This window comes from Cherax quadricarinatus, chromosome 2 (genome assembly GCF_038502225.1).
Source record: "Cherax quadricarinatus isolate ZL_2023a chromosome 2, ASM3850222v1, whole genome shotgun sequence".
Taxonomy (NCBI): domain Eukaryota; kingdom Metazoa; phylum Arthropoda; class Malacostraca; order Decapoda; family Parastacidae; genus Cherax; species Cherax quadricarinatus.
Window position 1 is genome coordinate 78,811,817 of NC_091293.1, and position 17,565 is coordinate 78,829,381.

Genomic DNA, 17,565 nt, shown 5'->3' on the forward strand with positions numbered 1-17,565 from the left:
GCAGACTGTTCCACTACTAGACAGACTGTTCCACTACTAAGCAGACTGTTTCACTACTAGACAGACTGTTCCACTACTAGACAGACTGTTCCACTACTAGACAGACTGTTCCACTACTAGGCAGACTGTTCCACTACTAAGCAGACTGTTCCACTACTAGACAGACTGTTCCACTACTAAGCAGACTGTTCCACTACTAGACAGACTGTTCCACTACTAGACAGACTGTTCCACTACTAAGCAGACTGTTCCACTACTAGACAGACTGTTCCACTACTAGACAGACTGTTCCACTACTAAGCAGACTGTTCCACTACTAGACAGACTGTTCCACTACTAGACAGACTGTTCCACTACTAAGCAGACTGTTCCACTACTAGACAGACTGTTCCACTACTAGACAGACTGTTCCACTACTAAGCAGACTGTTCCACTACTAGACAGACTGTTCCACTACTAGACAGACTGTTCCACTACTAAGCAGACTGTTCCACTACTAGACAGACTGTTCCACTACTAGACAGACTGTTCCACTACTAAGCAGACTGTTCCACTACTAGACAGACTGTTCCACTACTAGACAGACTGTTCCACTACTAGGCAGACTGTTCCACTACTAGGCAGACTGTTCCACTACTAGGCAGACTGTTCCACTACTAGGCAGACTGTTCCACTACTAGGCAGACTGTTCCACTACTAGGCAGACTGTTCCACTACTAGACAGACTGTTCCACTACTAGACAGACTGTTCCACTACTAGGCAGACTGTTCCACTACTAGACAGACTGTTCCACTACTAGGCAGACTGTTCCACTACTAGACAGACTGTTCCACTACTAGGCAGACTGTTCCACTACTAGACAGACTGTTCCACTACTAGGCAGACTGTTCCACTACTAGGCAGACTGTTCCACTACTAGGTAGACTGTTCCACTACTAGGCAGACTGTTCCACTACTAGGCAGACTGTTCCACTACTAGGCAGACTGTTCCACTACTAGGCAGACTGTTCCACTACTAGGCAGACTGTTCCACTACTAGGTAGACTGTTCCACTACTAGGCAGACTGTTCCACTACTAGGCAGACTGTTCCACTACTAGGCAGACTGTTCCACTACTAGGCAGACTGTTCCACTACTAGGCAGACTGTTCCACTACTAGGCAGACTGTTCCACTACTAGGCAGACTGTTCCACTACTAGGTAGACTGTTCCACTACTAGGCAGACTGTTCCACTACTAGGCAGACTGTTCCACTACTAGGCAGACTGTTCCACTACTAGGTAGACTGTTCCACTACTAGGCAGACTGTTCCACTACTAGGCAGACTGTTCCACTACTAGGCAGACTGTTCCACTACTAGGCAGACTGTTCCACTACTAGGCAGACTGTTCCACTACTAGGCAGACTGTTCCACTACTAGGTAGACTGTTCCACTACTAGGCAGACTGTTCCACTACTAGGCAGACTGTTCCACTACTAGGCAGACTGTTCCACTACTAGACAGACTGTTCCACTACTAGGCAGACTGTTCCACTACTAGACAGACTGTTCCACTACTAGACAGACTGTTCCACTACTAGGCAGACTGTTCCACTACTAGGCAGATTGTTCCACTACTAGACAGACTGTTCCACTCATCGACTACTCTATTTATAAACCAGTATTTTCCTACATCGTTTCTACATCTAAATTTGTCCAATTTGTCTATACTTATTCAATTAATTTTTCTAATATTTAGGTGCACAACCGTTAAAGGTTTGAAATCGATCGCAAGAAACATTCTTTAATCTTTTACGTATGCGAATTTTACAAACTGGACTATAAAGTTGGAAAAAAAGTCTTAAAATGGCCAATTCCAATGCTATTTTTTCTCCAAGCCTTGTGAATAAAAAAATAACCTGACATATTATAGGTATTCCTTATAGAGGGATACCCAACAATTTTATTCCATACAATTAATTCTTTCCCATGTCATTACATTACTACTTAGGGTCCTGGTCCAGTTATTGTTAGTAAAACAAATTTGACACTTTTATTGATAAAAAATATGAATACATTTTCTTTCTCGTATAGGATTCTTTAAGAGTCTTCAAATTAAAGCTACGGAATCATGTTCCTGCTCAGCAAGATGCATCATGTCAGTGGTTGCTGCTCGGGTGCCCATCCTGTCATGGTTACCTTCTTACAACCTCAGGTCCAGCCTAGTCGGAGATATTGTATCTGGTATCACTGTAGCTATTATGCACATACCACAAGGTAAGTTATGTCTGGTATCACTGTAACCATAGTAAATATACCACCAGGTGAGTCGTGTCTGGTATCACTGTAACCATAGTAAATATACCACCAGGTGAGTCGTGTCTGGTATCACTGTAACCATAGTAAATATACCACCAGGTGAGTCGTGTCTGGTATCACTGTAGCCATAGTAAATATACCACCAGGTGAGTCGTGTCTGGTATCACTGTAACCATAGTAAATATACCACCAGGTGAGTCGTGTCTGGTATCACTGTAGCCATAGTAAATATACCACCAGGTGAGTCGTGTCTGGTATCACTGTAGCCATAGTAAATATACCACCATGTGAGTCGTGTCTGGTATCACTGTAGCCATAGTAAATATACCACCAGGTAAGTCGTGTCTGGCATCACTGTAGCCATAGTAAATATACCAGCAGGTGAGTCGTGTCTGGTATCACTGTAACCATAGTAAATATATCACCAGGTGAGTCGTGTCTGGTATCACTGTAACCATAGTAAATATACCACCAGGTAAATAGTGTCTGGTATCACTGTAACCATAGTAAATATACCACCAGGTAAATAGTGTCTGGTATCACTGTAGCCATAGTAAACATACCAGCAGGTGAGTCGTGTCTGGTATCACTGTAGCCATAGTAAATATACCACCAGGTGAGTCGTGTCTGGTATCACTGTAGCCATAGTAAATATACCACCAGGTGAGTCGTGTCTGGTATCACTGTAGCCATAGTAAATATACCACCAGGTGAGTCGTGTCTGGTATCACTGTAACCATAGTAAATATACCACCAGGTGAGTCGTGTCTGGTACCACTGTACTGTAACCATAGTAAATATACCACCAGGTGAGTCGTGTCTGGTATCACTGTAGCCATAGTAAATATACCAGCAGGTGAGTCGTGTCTGGTATCACTGTAGCCATAGTAAATATACCACCAGGTGAGTCGTGTCTGGTATCACTGTAGCCATAGTAAATATACCAGCAGGTGAGTCGTGTCTGGTATCACTGTAGCCATAGTAAATATACCAGCAGGTGAGTCGTGTCTGGTATCACTGTAGCCATAGTAAATATACCAGCAGGTGAGTCGTGTCTGGTATCACTGTAGCCATAGTAAATATACCACCAGGTGAGTCGTGTCTGGTATCACTGTAGCCATAGTAAATATACCAGCAGGTGAGTCGTGTCTGGTATCACTGTAGCCATAGTAAATATACCAGCAGGTGAGTCGTGTCTGGTATCACTGTAGCCATAGTAAATATACCAGCAGGTGAGTCGTGTCTGGTATCACTGTAGCCATAGTAAATATACCAGCAGGTGAGTCGTGTCTGGTATCACTGTAGCCATAGCCAAAAAGTCTCACTCATCTACCTACTAGTATTGTAAATTATTAATAAATAAAAAAAATAATACTCACTTCTTATTACATAAAAACATTGTGGTATATTCGGCAATACTTTTAACATAACATACATACCCTCTACAGGAATGGGCTTCGCTATACTGGCTGAGCTGCCTCCGATCATCGGCATATACATGGCGTTCTTTCCTGTTCTTATATATGCTCTCTTAGGCACATCAAGGCACAGTTCTATGGGTAAGTTGTTCGTCAGGTACTCTAGTAGGTTCGCCGGTCTTGTCCCGGTCCGGGTCTTTTCCAGATGGTGACCCGGCGATTCGTCAGTATGGAAATTGTTAATACACAAATAACCCTCACGTAGGAGAATGAAAGTTATGACGTTTCGGCCCGACTTGGACCATTAACTATTCATGTGTGGTGCACCATTAACCACTCACAACGGTCCAAGTCGGACCGAAACGTCGTCCTAAGTTTCAATCTCCTATGTGCGAGACATATGTGCATCGTTCCAGTCATGGTATTGTGTCTTTTATTCTTTATGAACCTCGTTACCATACGATTTCTGAGTTTTTTTTTTTCATCTGAAATTAAAGTCGTAATACCGTGTCTGCAACAAATCACAACTAACTCAAAGTTTGACTCGAAATAATAATTCGATCAATCCTTGGTAAAATATCAGGTATAATTTACACTTTGTGGGGGAAATAGAGTATTGATGACAAGCAAGAAGACAAAGACAGATTTCAGAAGAAACTCTGTGATGAGCTTGCTCGATGCAAAACTTGATAAAGCTCTACATCAACGTAACTGTTACCAAGGAAACAGTTACGCTCACCTTACCTTACTCAGTTAATCTTAAAGAGACGTTGTCTAGTGTATTAAGGCTTATTTTTTGCTCTATCAAAATGGATGAAGTTATTTTAACGTGTTTGTAGACTTATTTCTTTCAAAGAGAAGTTTTTTGTTTCCCAATAGAGCTCAGTTAACAGTGTGCGTAATAATTGTGGATCTGATGAGATCTTGTGTATCATATGCTATCAGCAGTCAGTATTTTTATGTATGGAACTGTACTTAGGAGATATAAGCTTAAGAGTCACATGTAAATATATGAGCTTAAGAGTCACATGTTAATATATAAACTTAAGAGTCACATGTAAATATATGAGCTTAAGAGTCACATGTAAATATATGAGCTTAAGAGTCACATGTAAATATATGAGCTTAAGAGTCACATGTTAATATATAAACTTAAGAGTCACATGTAAATATATGAGCTTAAGAGTCACATGTAAATATATGAGCTTAAGAGTCACATGTAAATATATGAGCTTAAGAGTCACATGTAAATATATGAGCTTAAGAGTCACATGTAAATATATGAGCTTAAGAGTCACATGTAAATATATGAGCTTAAGAGCCACATGTAAATATATGAGCTTAAGAGTCACATGTAAATATATAAGCTTAAGAGTCACATGTAAATATATGAGCTTAAGAGTCACAGCTTAAGAGTCACATGTAAATATATAAGCTTAAGAGTCACATGTAAATATATGAGCTTAAGAGTCACATGTAAATATATGAGCTTAAGAGTCACATGTAAATATATGAGCTTAAGAGTCACATGTAAATATATAAGCTTAAGAGTCACATGTAAATATATAAGCTTAAGAGTCACATGTAAATATATGAGCTTAAGAGTCACATGTAAATATATGAGCTTAAGAGTCACATGTAAATATATGAGCTTAAGAGTCACATGTAAATATATAAACTTAAGAGTCACATGTAAATATATGAGCTTAAGAGTCACATGTAAATATATGAGCTTAAGAGTCACATGTAAATATATGAGCTTAACAGTCACATGTAAATATATGAGCTTAAGAGTCACATGTAAATATATGAGCTTAAGAGTCACATGTAAATATATGAGCTTAAGAGTCACATGTAAATATATGAGCTTAAGAGTCACATGTAAATATATAAGCTTAAGAGTCACATGTAAATATATAAGCTTAAGAGTCACATGTAAATATATGAGCTTAAGAGTCACATGTAAATATATAAGCTTAAGAGTCACATGTAAATATATAAGCTTAAGAGTCACATGTAAATATATGAGCTTAAGAGTCACATGTAAATATATAAGCTTAAGAGTCACATGTAAATATATGAGCTTAAGAGTCACATGTAAATATATAAGCTTAAGAGTCACATGTAAATATATGAGCTTAAGAGTCACATGTAAATATATGAGCTTAAGAGTCACATGTAAATATATGAGCTTAAGAGTCACATGTAAATATATGAGCTTAAGAGTCACATGTAAATATATGAGCTTAAGAGTCACATGTAAATATATGAGCTTAAGAGTCACATGTAAATATATGAGCTTAAGAGTCACATGTAAATATATAAACTTAAGAGTCACATGTAAATATATAAGCTTAAGAGTCACATGTAAATATATGAGCTTAAGAGTCACATGTAAATATATAAACTTAAGAGTCACATGTAAATATATAAACTTAAGAGTCACATGTAAATATATAAGCTTAAGAGTCACATGTAAATATATGAGCTTAAGAGTCACATGTAAATATATAAACTTAAGAGTCACATGTAAATATATGAGCTTAAGAGTCATATGTAAATATATGAGCTTAAGAGTCATATGTAAATATATAAGCTTAAGAGTCACATGTAAATATATAAACTTAAGAGTCACATGTAAATACATAAACTTGAGAGTCACATGTAAATTATTCTTTAATAAAAATAAAAATACCACATTAGTAGGTGGCAATTAATATATTGTAATTATCCCTTTATTAAATATATTGTAATTATCTCTTTATTAAATATATTGTAATTATCTCTTTATTAAATATATTGTAATTATCCCTTTATTAAATATATTGTAATTATCTCTTTATTAAACATATTGTAATTATCTCTTTATTAAATATATTGTAATTATCTCTTTATTAAATATATTGTAATTATCCCTTTATTAAACATATTGTAATTATCTCTTTATTAAATATATTGTAATTATCTCTTTATTAAACATATTGTAATTATCTCTTTATTAAACATATTGTAATTATCTCTTTATTAAATATATTGTAATTATCTCTTTATTAAACATATAGAATAAACATATATTTAGCTTTATAAACATTCTCTTAGCTTTATAAACATTCTCTTAGCTTTATAAACATTCTCTTAGCTTTATAAACATTCTCTTAGCTTTATAAACATTCTCTTAGCTTTATAAACATTCTCTTAGCTTTATAAACATTCTCTTAGCTTTATAAACATTCTCTTAGCTTTATAAACATTATCTTAGCTTTATAAACATTCTCTTAGCTTTATAAACATTCTCTTAGCTTTACCACAATATATAGAATAAAGATATATTTAGCTTTATAAACATTCTCTTAGCTTTATAAACATTATCTTAGCTTTATAAACATTCTCTTAGCTTTATAAACATTCTCTTAGCTTTACCACAATATATAGAATAAAGATATATTTATATAACATTCTCTTAGCTTTTCATTCTCTTAGCTTTATAAACATTCTCTTAGCTTTATAAACATTCTCTTAGCTTTATAAACATTCTCTTAGCTTTATAAACATATATTTAGCTTTATAAACATTCTCTTAGCTTTATAAACATTCTCTTAGCTTTATAAACATTATCTTAGCTTTATAAACATTATCTTAGCTTTATAAACATTCTCTTAGCTTTATAAACATTATCTTAGCTTTATAAACATTCTCTTAGCTTTATAAACATTATCTTAGCTTTATAAACATTCTCCTAGCTTTATAAACATTATCTTAGCTTTACCACAAAACGCATCACGTTCTTCGTTAAACAATAATAAAATTCGTTAATCAAAGTACACTTGAAGAATATTTTAGTAATAAAGTATTTATTCTTCTCAATAATATTAACAAATATTTTGTTGGTGTATTCTGCAGTACATTTATGATCTTGAATAAATCACAATTATACTGAAATTTTTGAAGATGTGTTATTATGATTATTACTATTTATTATTATTATTATTATCATCATTATCATCATCATCATCATCATCATCATCATCATCATCATCATCATCGTCATCATCATTATCATGATCATCATCATCATCATCATTATTATTATTACTGTTATTATTTTTATTATTATCATTACTATTATTACCATTATTATTATTATTATACTGGGAAGCGCCAAACCTGTATTATCAACTGATGTTTGGTTATTATTATTATTATGCACCAGCTGATTATCTGACTGGGAAGCGCCAAACCTGTATGGAGAGTGACACATCAACTGATGTTTGGTGCGCCAGCTGATGTGTGGTGCACCAACTGATGTGTGGTGCACCAGCTGACGTGTGGTGCACCAGCTGACGTGTGGTGCACCAGCTGACGTGTGCTGCACCAGCTGACGTGTGGTGCACCATCTGACATGTGGTGCACCAGTTGATGTGTGGTGCACCAGCTGATGTGTGGTGCACCAGCTGATGTGGTGCACCAGCTGATGTGTGGTGCACCAGCTATTGTGTGGTGCACCAGCTGATGTGTGGTGCACCAGCTATTGTGTAGAGCACATATGTGGTGAGGCAGACTCCCTATGGTGTGATAAATTAGTTTAAGCATCAGACATTACCAGGTTTAACTCTTAAAAAATGTGCAGACGGGCCAAATTCTCACGAAATTACTAATAATTCAGTAAAACTCTGAGATCCAGTAATTTGATCATTTTCTACTTTATTATATTTGAATCATATAAGTAACTGTGCATCCAAATAAGTATTATTATCTTCATACTATCATCAGAATATTCACATAAGTAATGATATATTCACAGAAGTAATTTTCCATTTGAGAAGTGGATTTTGATCTAAGTTGTGCAGTAAGTTCACTGAACATGGTTCCTGTTTTGTGTTGATCGACGCTCCACTGAGAACTGTCTTTACATGGTTCCCTTCTCGCAAGTAATTTATTAATTCTTTCCAGGTGCCTTTGCTATAATATGTCTGATGACTGGCAAAGTTGTGAAGCAATTAGCTGTCATACCCGACCCTGAGTCGCACCATGATGGTAATGAGACCCAGCCTTTGCTCCAAGGCACTCACACATACACGCCCGTTCAAGTAGCGGCACTTGTGGCACTAATGAATGGAATTTTTCAGGTGACAGGTGACTGTTATGTCATTTTGAGATGGAATACATACAAATATATATATATATATATATATATATATATATATATATATATATATATATATATATATATATATATATATATATATATATATGTATGTATGTATGTATGTATGTATGTATATATATATGTATATGTATATATGTGTGTGTATGTATGTATGTATGTATGTATGTATGTATGTATAATTTCTGAACATTATGTGTGTTTTGAGGGAGAGGCAGCGGGAGTTACTGGATAATGGGAAAACCATCCTCAGATCATTGAGGTAAAGAAGGCTAATGTTACGAGGTATTTCCATACCTCTTTCAGATCTCTAAGTTGATGCTTTTCTCGGATCGAAAAGTGATAGAAAATGTTCTACTTAGAAAACAGGTTGAACCGTGACATAGAAGAGAAAACATGTCTATGAACGTAGATTATACATAAGAGTTCATGATAGAACATAGTTGTGCAAAGATTGCCATGTATTATCTACAGGTATGAGGCAAAACTAGTACACCATCAGTAACATAATATTTGACTCAAGTACCTATGAATATTTGTATTTACTTATTGCAGATTGCTATGGGCGTGTTGCAGCTGGGCAGGCTGTCTGTGTTCCTCTCAGACATGTTAGTGTCCGGCTTCACCACTGGAGCTGCTGTTCACGTTCTCACTTCTCAGATTCCATTCATTCTTGGTATTCACGTTCATTCCTTCGAAGGACCTCTCAAAATAATATATGTAAGTAATTCTCTAATGATTTTTATGCATAATTTTACAGTTAGTGTTAATGAATCAGAGATTACTGGTGAAAGTAGGACAGACCGAAAGTAAATTCTATACTATTTTTAAAATAGTAAATGAAATGTGTAAATTCTAAAATTACGGGATAACAGTCTTGTGAACACAGTGTTATGAGCACAGTGTTGTGAGCACAGTGTTGTGAGCACAGTGTTGTGAGCAGTGCTGTGAGCACAGTGTTGTGAGCACAGTGTTGTGAGCAGTGTTGTGAGCACAGTGTTGTGAGTACAGTGTTGTGAGCAGTGTTGTGAACACAGTGCTGTGAGCACAGTGTTGTGAGCAGTGTTGTGAGCACAGTGTTGTGAGCACAGTGTTATGAGCAGTGCTGTGAGCACAGTGTTGTGAGCACAGTGTTGTGAGCAGTGCTGTGAGCACAGTGTTGTGAGCACAGTGTTGTGAGCAGTGCTGTGAGCACAGTGTTGTGAGCACAGTGTTGTGAGCAGTGCTGTGAGCACAGTGTTGTGAGCACAGTGTTGTGAGCAGTGTTGTGAGCACAGTGTTGTGAGTACAGTGTTGTGAGCAGTGTTGTGAACACAGTGCTGTGAGCACAGTGTTGTGAGCAGTGTTGTGAGCACAGTGTTGTGAGCACAGTGTTGTGAGCAGTGCTGTGAGCACAGTGTTGTGAGCACAGTGTTGTGAGCAGTGCTGTGAGCACAGTGTTGTGAGCACAGTGTTGTGAGCAGTGCTGTGAGCACAGTGTTGTGAGCACAGTGTTGTGAGCAGTGCTGTGAGCACAGTGTTGTGAGCACAGTGTTGTGAGCAGTGTTGTGAGCACAGTGTTGTGAGTACAGTGTTGTGAGCAGTGTTGTGAACACAGTGCTGTGAGCACAGTGTTGTGAGCAGTGTTGTGAGCACAGTGTTGTGAGCACAGTGTTGTGAGCAGTGCTGTGAGCACAGTGTTGTGAGCACAGTGTTGTGAGCAGTGCTGTGAGCACAGTGTTGTGAGCACAGTGTTGTGAGCAGTGCTGTGAGCACAGTGTTGTGAGCACAGTGTTGTGAGCAGTGCTGTGAGCACAGTGTTGTGAGCAGTGCTGTGAGCACAGTGTTGTGAGCACAGTGTTGTGAGCAGTGTTGTGAGTACAGTGTTATGAGCAGTGCTGTGAGCACAGTGTCGTGAGCACAGTGTTGTGAGCACAGTGTTGTGAGCAGTGTTGTGAGCAGTGTTGTGAGCACAGTGTTGTGAGCACAGTGTTGTGAGCACAGTGTTGTGAGCAGTGTTGCGAGCAGTGTTGTGAGCACAGTGTTGTGAGCACAGTGTTGTGAGCACAGTGTTGTGAGCACAGTGTTGTGAGCACAGTGTTGTGAGCACAGTGTTGTGAGCAGTGTTGTGAGCACAGTGTTGTGAGCACAGTGTTGTGAGCACAGTGTTGTGAGCACAGTGTTGTGAGCACAGTGTTGTGAGCAGTGTTGTGAGCAGTGTTGTGAGCACAGTGTTGTGAGCAGTGCTGTGAGCACAGTGTTGTGAGCACAGTGTTGTGAGCACAGTGTTGTGAACAGTGTTGTGAGCACAGTGTTGTGAGCAGTGTTGTGAGCACAGTGTTGTGAGCAGTGTTGTGAACAGTGTTGAGAACAGTGTTGTGAACAGTGTTGTGAGCACAGTGTTGTGAACAGTGTTGTGAGCACAGTGTTATGAGCACAGTGTTGTGAGCAGTGTTGTGAACAGTGTTGTGAACACAGTGTTATGAACAGTGTTGTGAACACAGTGTTATGAACAGTGTTGTGAACAGTGTTATGAACACAGTGTTGTGAACAGTGTTGTGAACAGTGTTGTGAACAGTGTTTTGAACACAGTGTTGTGAACAGTGTTGTGAACAGTGTTTTGAACAGTGTTGTGAACAGTGTTGTGAACAGTGCTGTGAACAGTGTTGTGAACACAGTGTTGTGAACAGTGTTGTGAACAGTGTTGTGAGCAGTGTTGAGAACAGTGTTGCCAACAGTGTTGTGAACAGTGTTGTGAACAGTGTTGTGAACAGTGTTGTGAACAGTGTTGTGAACAGTGTTGTGAACAGTGCTGTGAACAGTGTTGTGAACACAGTGTTGTGAACAGTGTTGTGAACAATGTTGTGAACAATGTTGTGAACACAGTGTTGTGAACAGTGCTGTGAACACAGTGCTGTGAACAATGTTGTGAACAGTGTTGTGAACAATGTTGTGAACACAGTGTTGTAAGCTGTGTTGTGAACAGTGTTGTGAACAGTATGGTGAAGAGTGTTGTGAATAGTGTTGTGAACACAGTGTTGTGAACAGTGTGGTGTAGAGTGTTGTGAATAGTGTCGTGAACACAGTATTGTGAACACAGTGTTGTGAACACAGTGTTGTGAACACAGTGTTGTAAACACAGTGTTGTGAACGCAGTCTTGTGAACACAATATTGTGAACACAATGTTGTGAACACAGTGTTGTGAACACAGTGTTGTGAACAGTGTGGTGTAGAGTGTTGTGAATAGTGTCGTGAACACAGTATTGTGAACACAGTGTTGTGAACACAGTGTTGTGAACACAGTGTTGTAAACACAGTGTTGTGAACGCAGTCTTGTGAACACAATATTGTGAACACAATGTTGTGAACACAGTGTTGTGAACACAGTGTTGTGAACAGTATGGTGTAGAGTGTTGTGAATAGTGTCGTGAACACAGTGTTGTGAACACAATGTTGTGAACACAGTGTTGTGAACACAGTGTTGTGAGCACAGTGTTGTGAACACAGTGTTGTGAGCACAGTGTTGTGAACACAGTGTTGTGAACAGTGTGGTGTAGAGTGTTGTGAATAGTGTCGTGAACACAGTGTTGTGAACACAATGTTGTGAACACAGTGTTGTGAACACTGTTGTGAGCACAGTGTTGTGAGCACAGTGTTGTGAACAGAATGTTGTGAACACAGTGTTGTGAACACAGTGTTGTGAACACAGTGTTGTGAACACAGTGTTGTGAGCACTGTGTTGTGAGCACAGTGTTGTGAACAGAATGTTGTGAACACAGTGTTGTGAACACAGTGTTGTGGACACAGTGTTGTGAACAGAATGTTGTGAACACAGTGTTGTGAACACAGTGTTGTGAACACAGTGTTGTGAGCACAGTGTTGTGAGCACAGTGTTGTGAACACAGTGTTGTGAACACAGTGTTGTGAGCACAGTGTTGTGAACACAGTGTTGTGAACACAGTGTTGTGAACACAGTGTTGTGAACACAGTGTTGTGAACACAGTGTTGTGAACACAGTGTTGTGAGCACAGTGTTGTGAACAGAATGTTGTGAACACAGTGTTGTGAACACAGTGTTGTGAACACAGTGTTGTGAGCACAGTGTTGTGAGCACAGTGTTGTGAACAGAATGTTGTGAACACAGTGTTGTGAACACAGTGTTGTGGACACAGTGTTGTGAACACAGTGTTGTGAGCACAGTGTTGTGAACAGAATGTTGTGAACACAGTGTTGTGGACACAGTGTTGTGAACACAGTGTTGTGAACACAGTGTTGTGAACACAGTGTTGTGAACACAGTGTTGTAAACACAGTGTTGTGAGCACAGTGTTGTGAGCACAGTGTTGTGAACAGAATGTTGTGAACACAGTGTTGTGGACACAGTGTTGTGAACACAGTGTTGTGAACACAGTGTTGTGAACACAGTGTTGTGAACACAGTGTTGTGAACACAGTGTTGTGAACACAGTGTTGTGAACACAGTGTTGTGAGCACAGTGTTTTGAGCACAGTGTTGTGAACAGAATGTTGTGAACACAGTGTTGTGAACACAGTGTTGTGAACACAGTGTTGTGAACACAGTGTTGTGAACACAGTGTTGTGAACACAGTGTTGTGAACAGAATGTTGTGAACACAGTGTTGTGAGCACAGTGTTGTGAACACAGTGTTGTGAACACAGTGTTGTGAACACAGTGTTGTGAACAGAATGTTGTGAACACAGTGTTGTGAACACAGTGTTGTGAGCACAGTGTTGTGAACACAGTGTTGTGAACACAGTGTTGTGAACACAGTGTTGTGAACACAGTGTTGTGAACACAGTGTTGTGAACACAGTGTTGTGAACACAGTGTTGTGAACACAGTGTTGTGAACACAGTGTTGTGAACACAGTGACTGACCTCTTGTTTATCTTAAGAATATTTTCATAAAATTTACACATCTTTCACAGGCCTACGTAGACATCATAGGCCAGGCATTTTCCTGTGATCAAGCTGTCATGATCATTTCTCTGATCACTATGATTGTGCTCATCTTCAACAACGAATATGTTAAGGTCAGCAATGTTCGTTTTTATTAATGAACAAAATATTGAAATGTTAGTTGTTTTCTCGTTATTTTAGTGATTTCTTATGCATTTTTTTGTATGCCTTGCAATAGAATATGGAATATATTTTTTAGGAGGTTAGTGACGTCAAAATCGATGACGTATTTTTTTTTCTAAATAATATTTGATCGTCTAAAAATGAAATATTATCGTTTTGAAAATGTTTGAGTATAAGCATTGAGAGATATACAATATATCTCTCTTTGTATATAATTGACTGTGATGTATATGCTTCACTTGCTATTATTTTGACGTCCTCAGGTCACCAGTGTGACACCAGTCAAGAATAACTCAAAACCTTAAAATAGGGATAAAATTTATTTTCAGTGTATTTACTTTGAGGAAGGTTCACCTCTCAGTGTGCTTACACTGAGGAAGGTTCGTCTCTTAGTGTGCTTACACTGAGGAAGGCACACCTCTAAGTGTGCTTACACTGAGGAAGGTTCGTCTCTTAGTGTGCTTACACTGAGGAAGGCACACCTCTAAGTGTGCTTACACTGAGGAAGGTTCGTCTCTCAGTGTGCTTACACTGAGGAAGGCACACCTCTAAGTGTGCTTACACTGAGGAAGGCACACCTCTAAGTGTGCTTACACTGAGGAAGGTTCATCTCTTAGTCCGCTTACACTGAGGAAAGTTCACCTCTCATTGTATATCGCCTTGGATAATTGGTTTCACTTTATCCGTTAAGGTAGCATATCTAGGACTGTTAAGGCAGCATATCCAGGGTTGTTAAGGCAGCATATCCAGGGTTGTTAAGGCAGCATATCCAGGGTTGTTAAGGCAGCATATCTAGTGTCGTTAAGGCAGCATATCCAGGGTCGTTAAGGCAGCATATCCAGGGTTGTTAAGGCAGCATATCCAGGGTTGTTAAGGCAGCATATCCAGGGTTGTTAAGGTAGCATATCTAGGACTGTTAAGGCAGCATATCCAGGGTTGTTAAGGCAGCATATCCAGGGCCGTTCATGTAGCATATCTAGGGTAGTTAAGGCAGCATATCTAGTGTCGTTAAGGCAGCATATCCAGGGTCGTTAAGGCAGCATATCTAGGGTCGTTAAGGCAGCATATCTAGGGTCGTTAAGGCAGCATATCTAGTGTCGTTAAGGCAGCATATCCAGGGTCGTTAAGGCACCATATCCAGGGTCGTTAAGGCAGCATATCTAGTGTCGTTAAGGCAGCATATCCAGGGTCGTTAAGGCAGCATATCCAGGGTCGTTAAGGCAGCATATCAAGGGTCGTTAAGGCAGCATATCTAGTGTCGTTAAGGCAGCATATCCAGGGTCGTTAAGGCAGCATATCTAGGGTCGTTAAGGCAGCATATCCAGGGTCGTTAAGGCAGCATATCTAGGGTCGTTAAGGCAGCATATCCAGGGTCGTTAAGGCAGCATATCCAGGGTCGTTAAGGCAGCATATCTAGGGTCGTTAAGGCAGCATATCTAGGGTCGTTAAGGCAGCATATCCAGGGTCGTTAAGGCAGCATATCTAGGGTCGTTAAGGCAGCATATCTAGGGTCGTTAAGGCAGCATATCTAGGGTCGTTAAGGCAGCATATCTAGGGTCGTTAAGGCAGCATATCCAGGGCCGTTCATGTAGCATATCTAGTGTCGTTAAGGCAGCATATCCAGGGTCGTTAAGGCAGCATATCTAGGGTCGTTAAGGCAGCATATCTAGCGTCGTTAAGGCAGCATATCTAGCGTCGTTAAGGCAGCATATCCAGGATCGTTAAGGTAGCATATCCAGGGTCGTTAAGGCAGCATATCTAGGGTCGTCAAGGCAGCATATCTAGGTCGTTAAGGCAGCATATCTAGGGTCGTTAAGGCAGCATATCCAGGGTCGTTAAGGCAGCATATCCACGTCGTTAAGGCAGCATATCCAGGGTCGTTAAGGCAGCATATCCAGGGTCGTTAAGGCAGCATATCCAGGGTCGTTAAGGCAGCATATCTAGGGTCGTTAAGGAAGCATATCTAGCGTCGTTAAGGCAGCATATCCAGGGTCGTTAAGGCAGCATATCCAGGGTCGTTAAGGCAGCATATCCAGGGTCGTTAAGGCAACATATCCAGGGTCGTTAAGGCAGCATATCTAGGGTCGTTGAGGCAGCATATCTAGGGTCGTTAAGGCAGCATATCCAGGGTCGTTAAGGCAGCATATCTAGGGTCGTTAAGGCAGCATATCTAGGGTCGTTAAGGCAGCATATCTAGGGTCGTTAAGGCAGCATATCCAGGGTCGTTAAGGCAGCATATCTAGGGTCGTTAAGGAAGCATATCTAGCGTCGTTAAGGCAGCATATCCAGGGTCGTTAAGGCAGCATATCCAGGGTCGTTAAGGCAGCATATCCAGGGTCGTTAAGGCAACATATCCAGGGTCGTTAAGGCAGCATATCTAGGGTCGTTGAGGCAGCATATCTAGGGTCGTTAAGGCAGCATATCCAGGGTCGTTAAGGCAGCATATCTAGGGTCGTTAAGGCAGCATATCCAGGGTCGTTAAGGCAGCATATCCAGGGTCGTTAAGGCAGCATATCTAGGGTCGTTGAGGCCTTATATCCTTTCCACCAACAGTCATCTATTATTTAAGTCCTATTGCAAAGAATGCAGTAAAATATTTGCTTGTCTATGATGACTTCATCAACTATATTATAAGATAGAACACAGTACACAGTAAGATAGTAAGAAATGGGAGTATCATAATTTTCAAAACAAACATTGTGAAAAATGATGACATTCCATTTGCTCTCATGATTTCTGGCATTCTCAAAAACCAAAGAAACTTTCTTGATAATATGAGAAATCACGAATCAGTTAGAATTTGTAAAGTAAAAGGACACAAGTGCAACTAATGTGACATTTATTGTGGCAACGTTTCGCTCTCCAGGAGCTTTATCAAGCCATTACCTTGATAAAGCTCCTGGAGAGCGAAACGTTGCCACAATAAATGTCACATTAGTTGCACTTGTGTCCTTTTACTTTACATATTGTCGGTAATTCTACCAACTTTATTACAGTTAGAATTTCACTAATTTTCACTGTGGTTAGTTTGCATGTGCTGATCCCATTGTGGGTATGATCCACAAGACTGTATTCAGTATTTTAATTATAATTTACCAAAAAAAAAAGATACTTCCAAATCAACAGTGAATATCGGGATTTTATTTTATTATTAATCCACAATAAACAATGATTGTAATTTCGGTATAATGACTCACCAAACTGTAGTAACACAACTGGAAACGAGCAACTGAAGGAGTGGGTTCTGAACTCATGGCGCGTGAGTTATAAAACTTAAAGGAAAGTGCGCGAGCCACTGGGCCAGCTGGCTACAATAACATTTCATTGGCTTAAACACTGGCCTGGAGTTTTACGACTCCGTTGCTATTGGTTCAAACTTCACCTGTTCCGTGGTTTGTTAGACATTATGTTTATCTACTGTAGGTGTTGTCTATAGTTAGAAATTTGGTAACGAAACTGCAATTATATGTTTATAGAAATATAAACACTTAAGCAGTATAATATGATCCTTTATTGACAACGTTTCGCCAACACAGTGGGCTTTATCAAGTCACAAACAGATCTGTTTGTGACTTGATAAAGCTCACTGCGTGGGTGAAAAGTTGTCA

General features: G+C 39.3%; 1 protein-coding gene across 5 annotated transcripts in view; it reads left to right on the plus strand.

The window, feature by feature from the left end:
* The window catches only part of LOC128684267 (prestin-like), a 125,838-nt gene that overhangs the window by 40,278 nt on the left and 67,995 nt on the right, over nucleotides 1–17,565 (plus strand). For all 5 annotated transcript variants that reach the window (XM_070089162.1, XM_070089181.1, XM_070089154.1 and 2 more), the window contains 5 exons: nucleotides 2,074–2,256; nucleotides 3,747–3,857; nucleotides 8,667–8,842; nucleotides 9,436–9,600; nucleotides 13,804–13,908. In XM_070089162.1, the coding sequence (XP_069945263.1) occupies nucleotides 2,074–2,256; nucleotides 3,747–3,857; nucleotides 8,667–8,842; nucleotides 9,436–9,600; nucleotides 13,804–13,908 (740 nt within the window). The remainder of the gene's footprint in view (nucleotides 1–2,073; nucleotides 2,257–3,746; nucleotides 3,858–8,666; nucleotides 8,843–9,435; nucleotides 9,601–13,803; nucleotides 13,909–17,565) is intronic.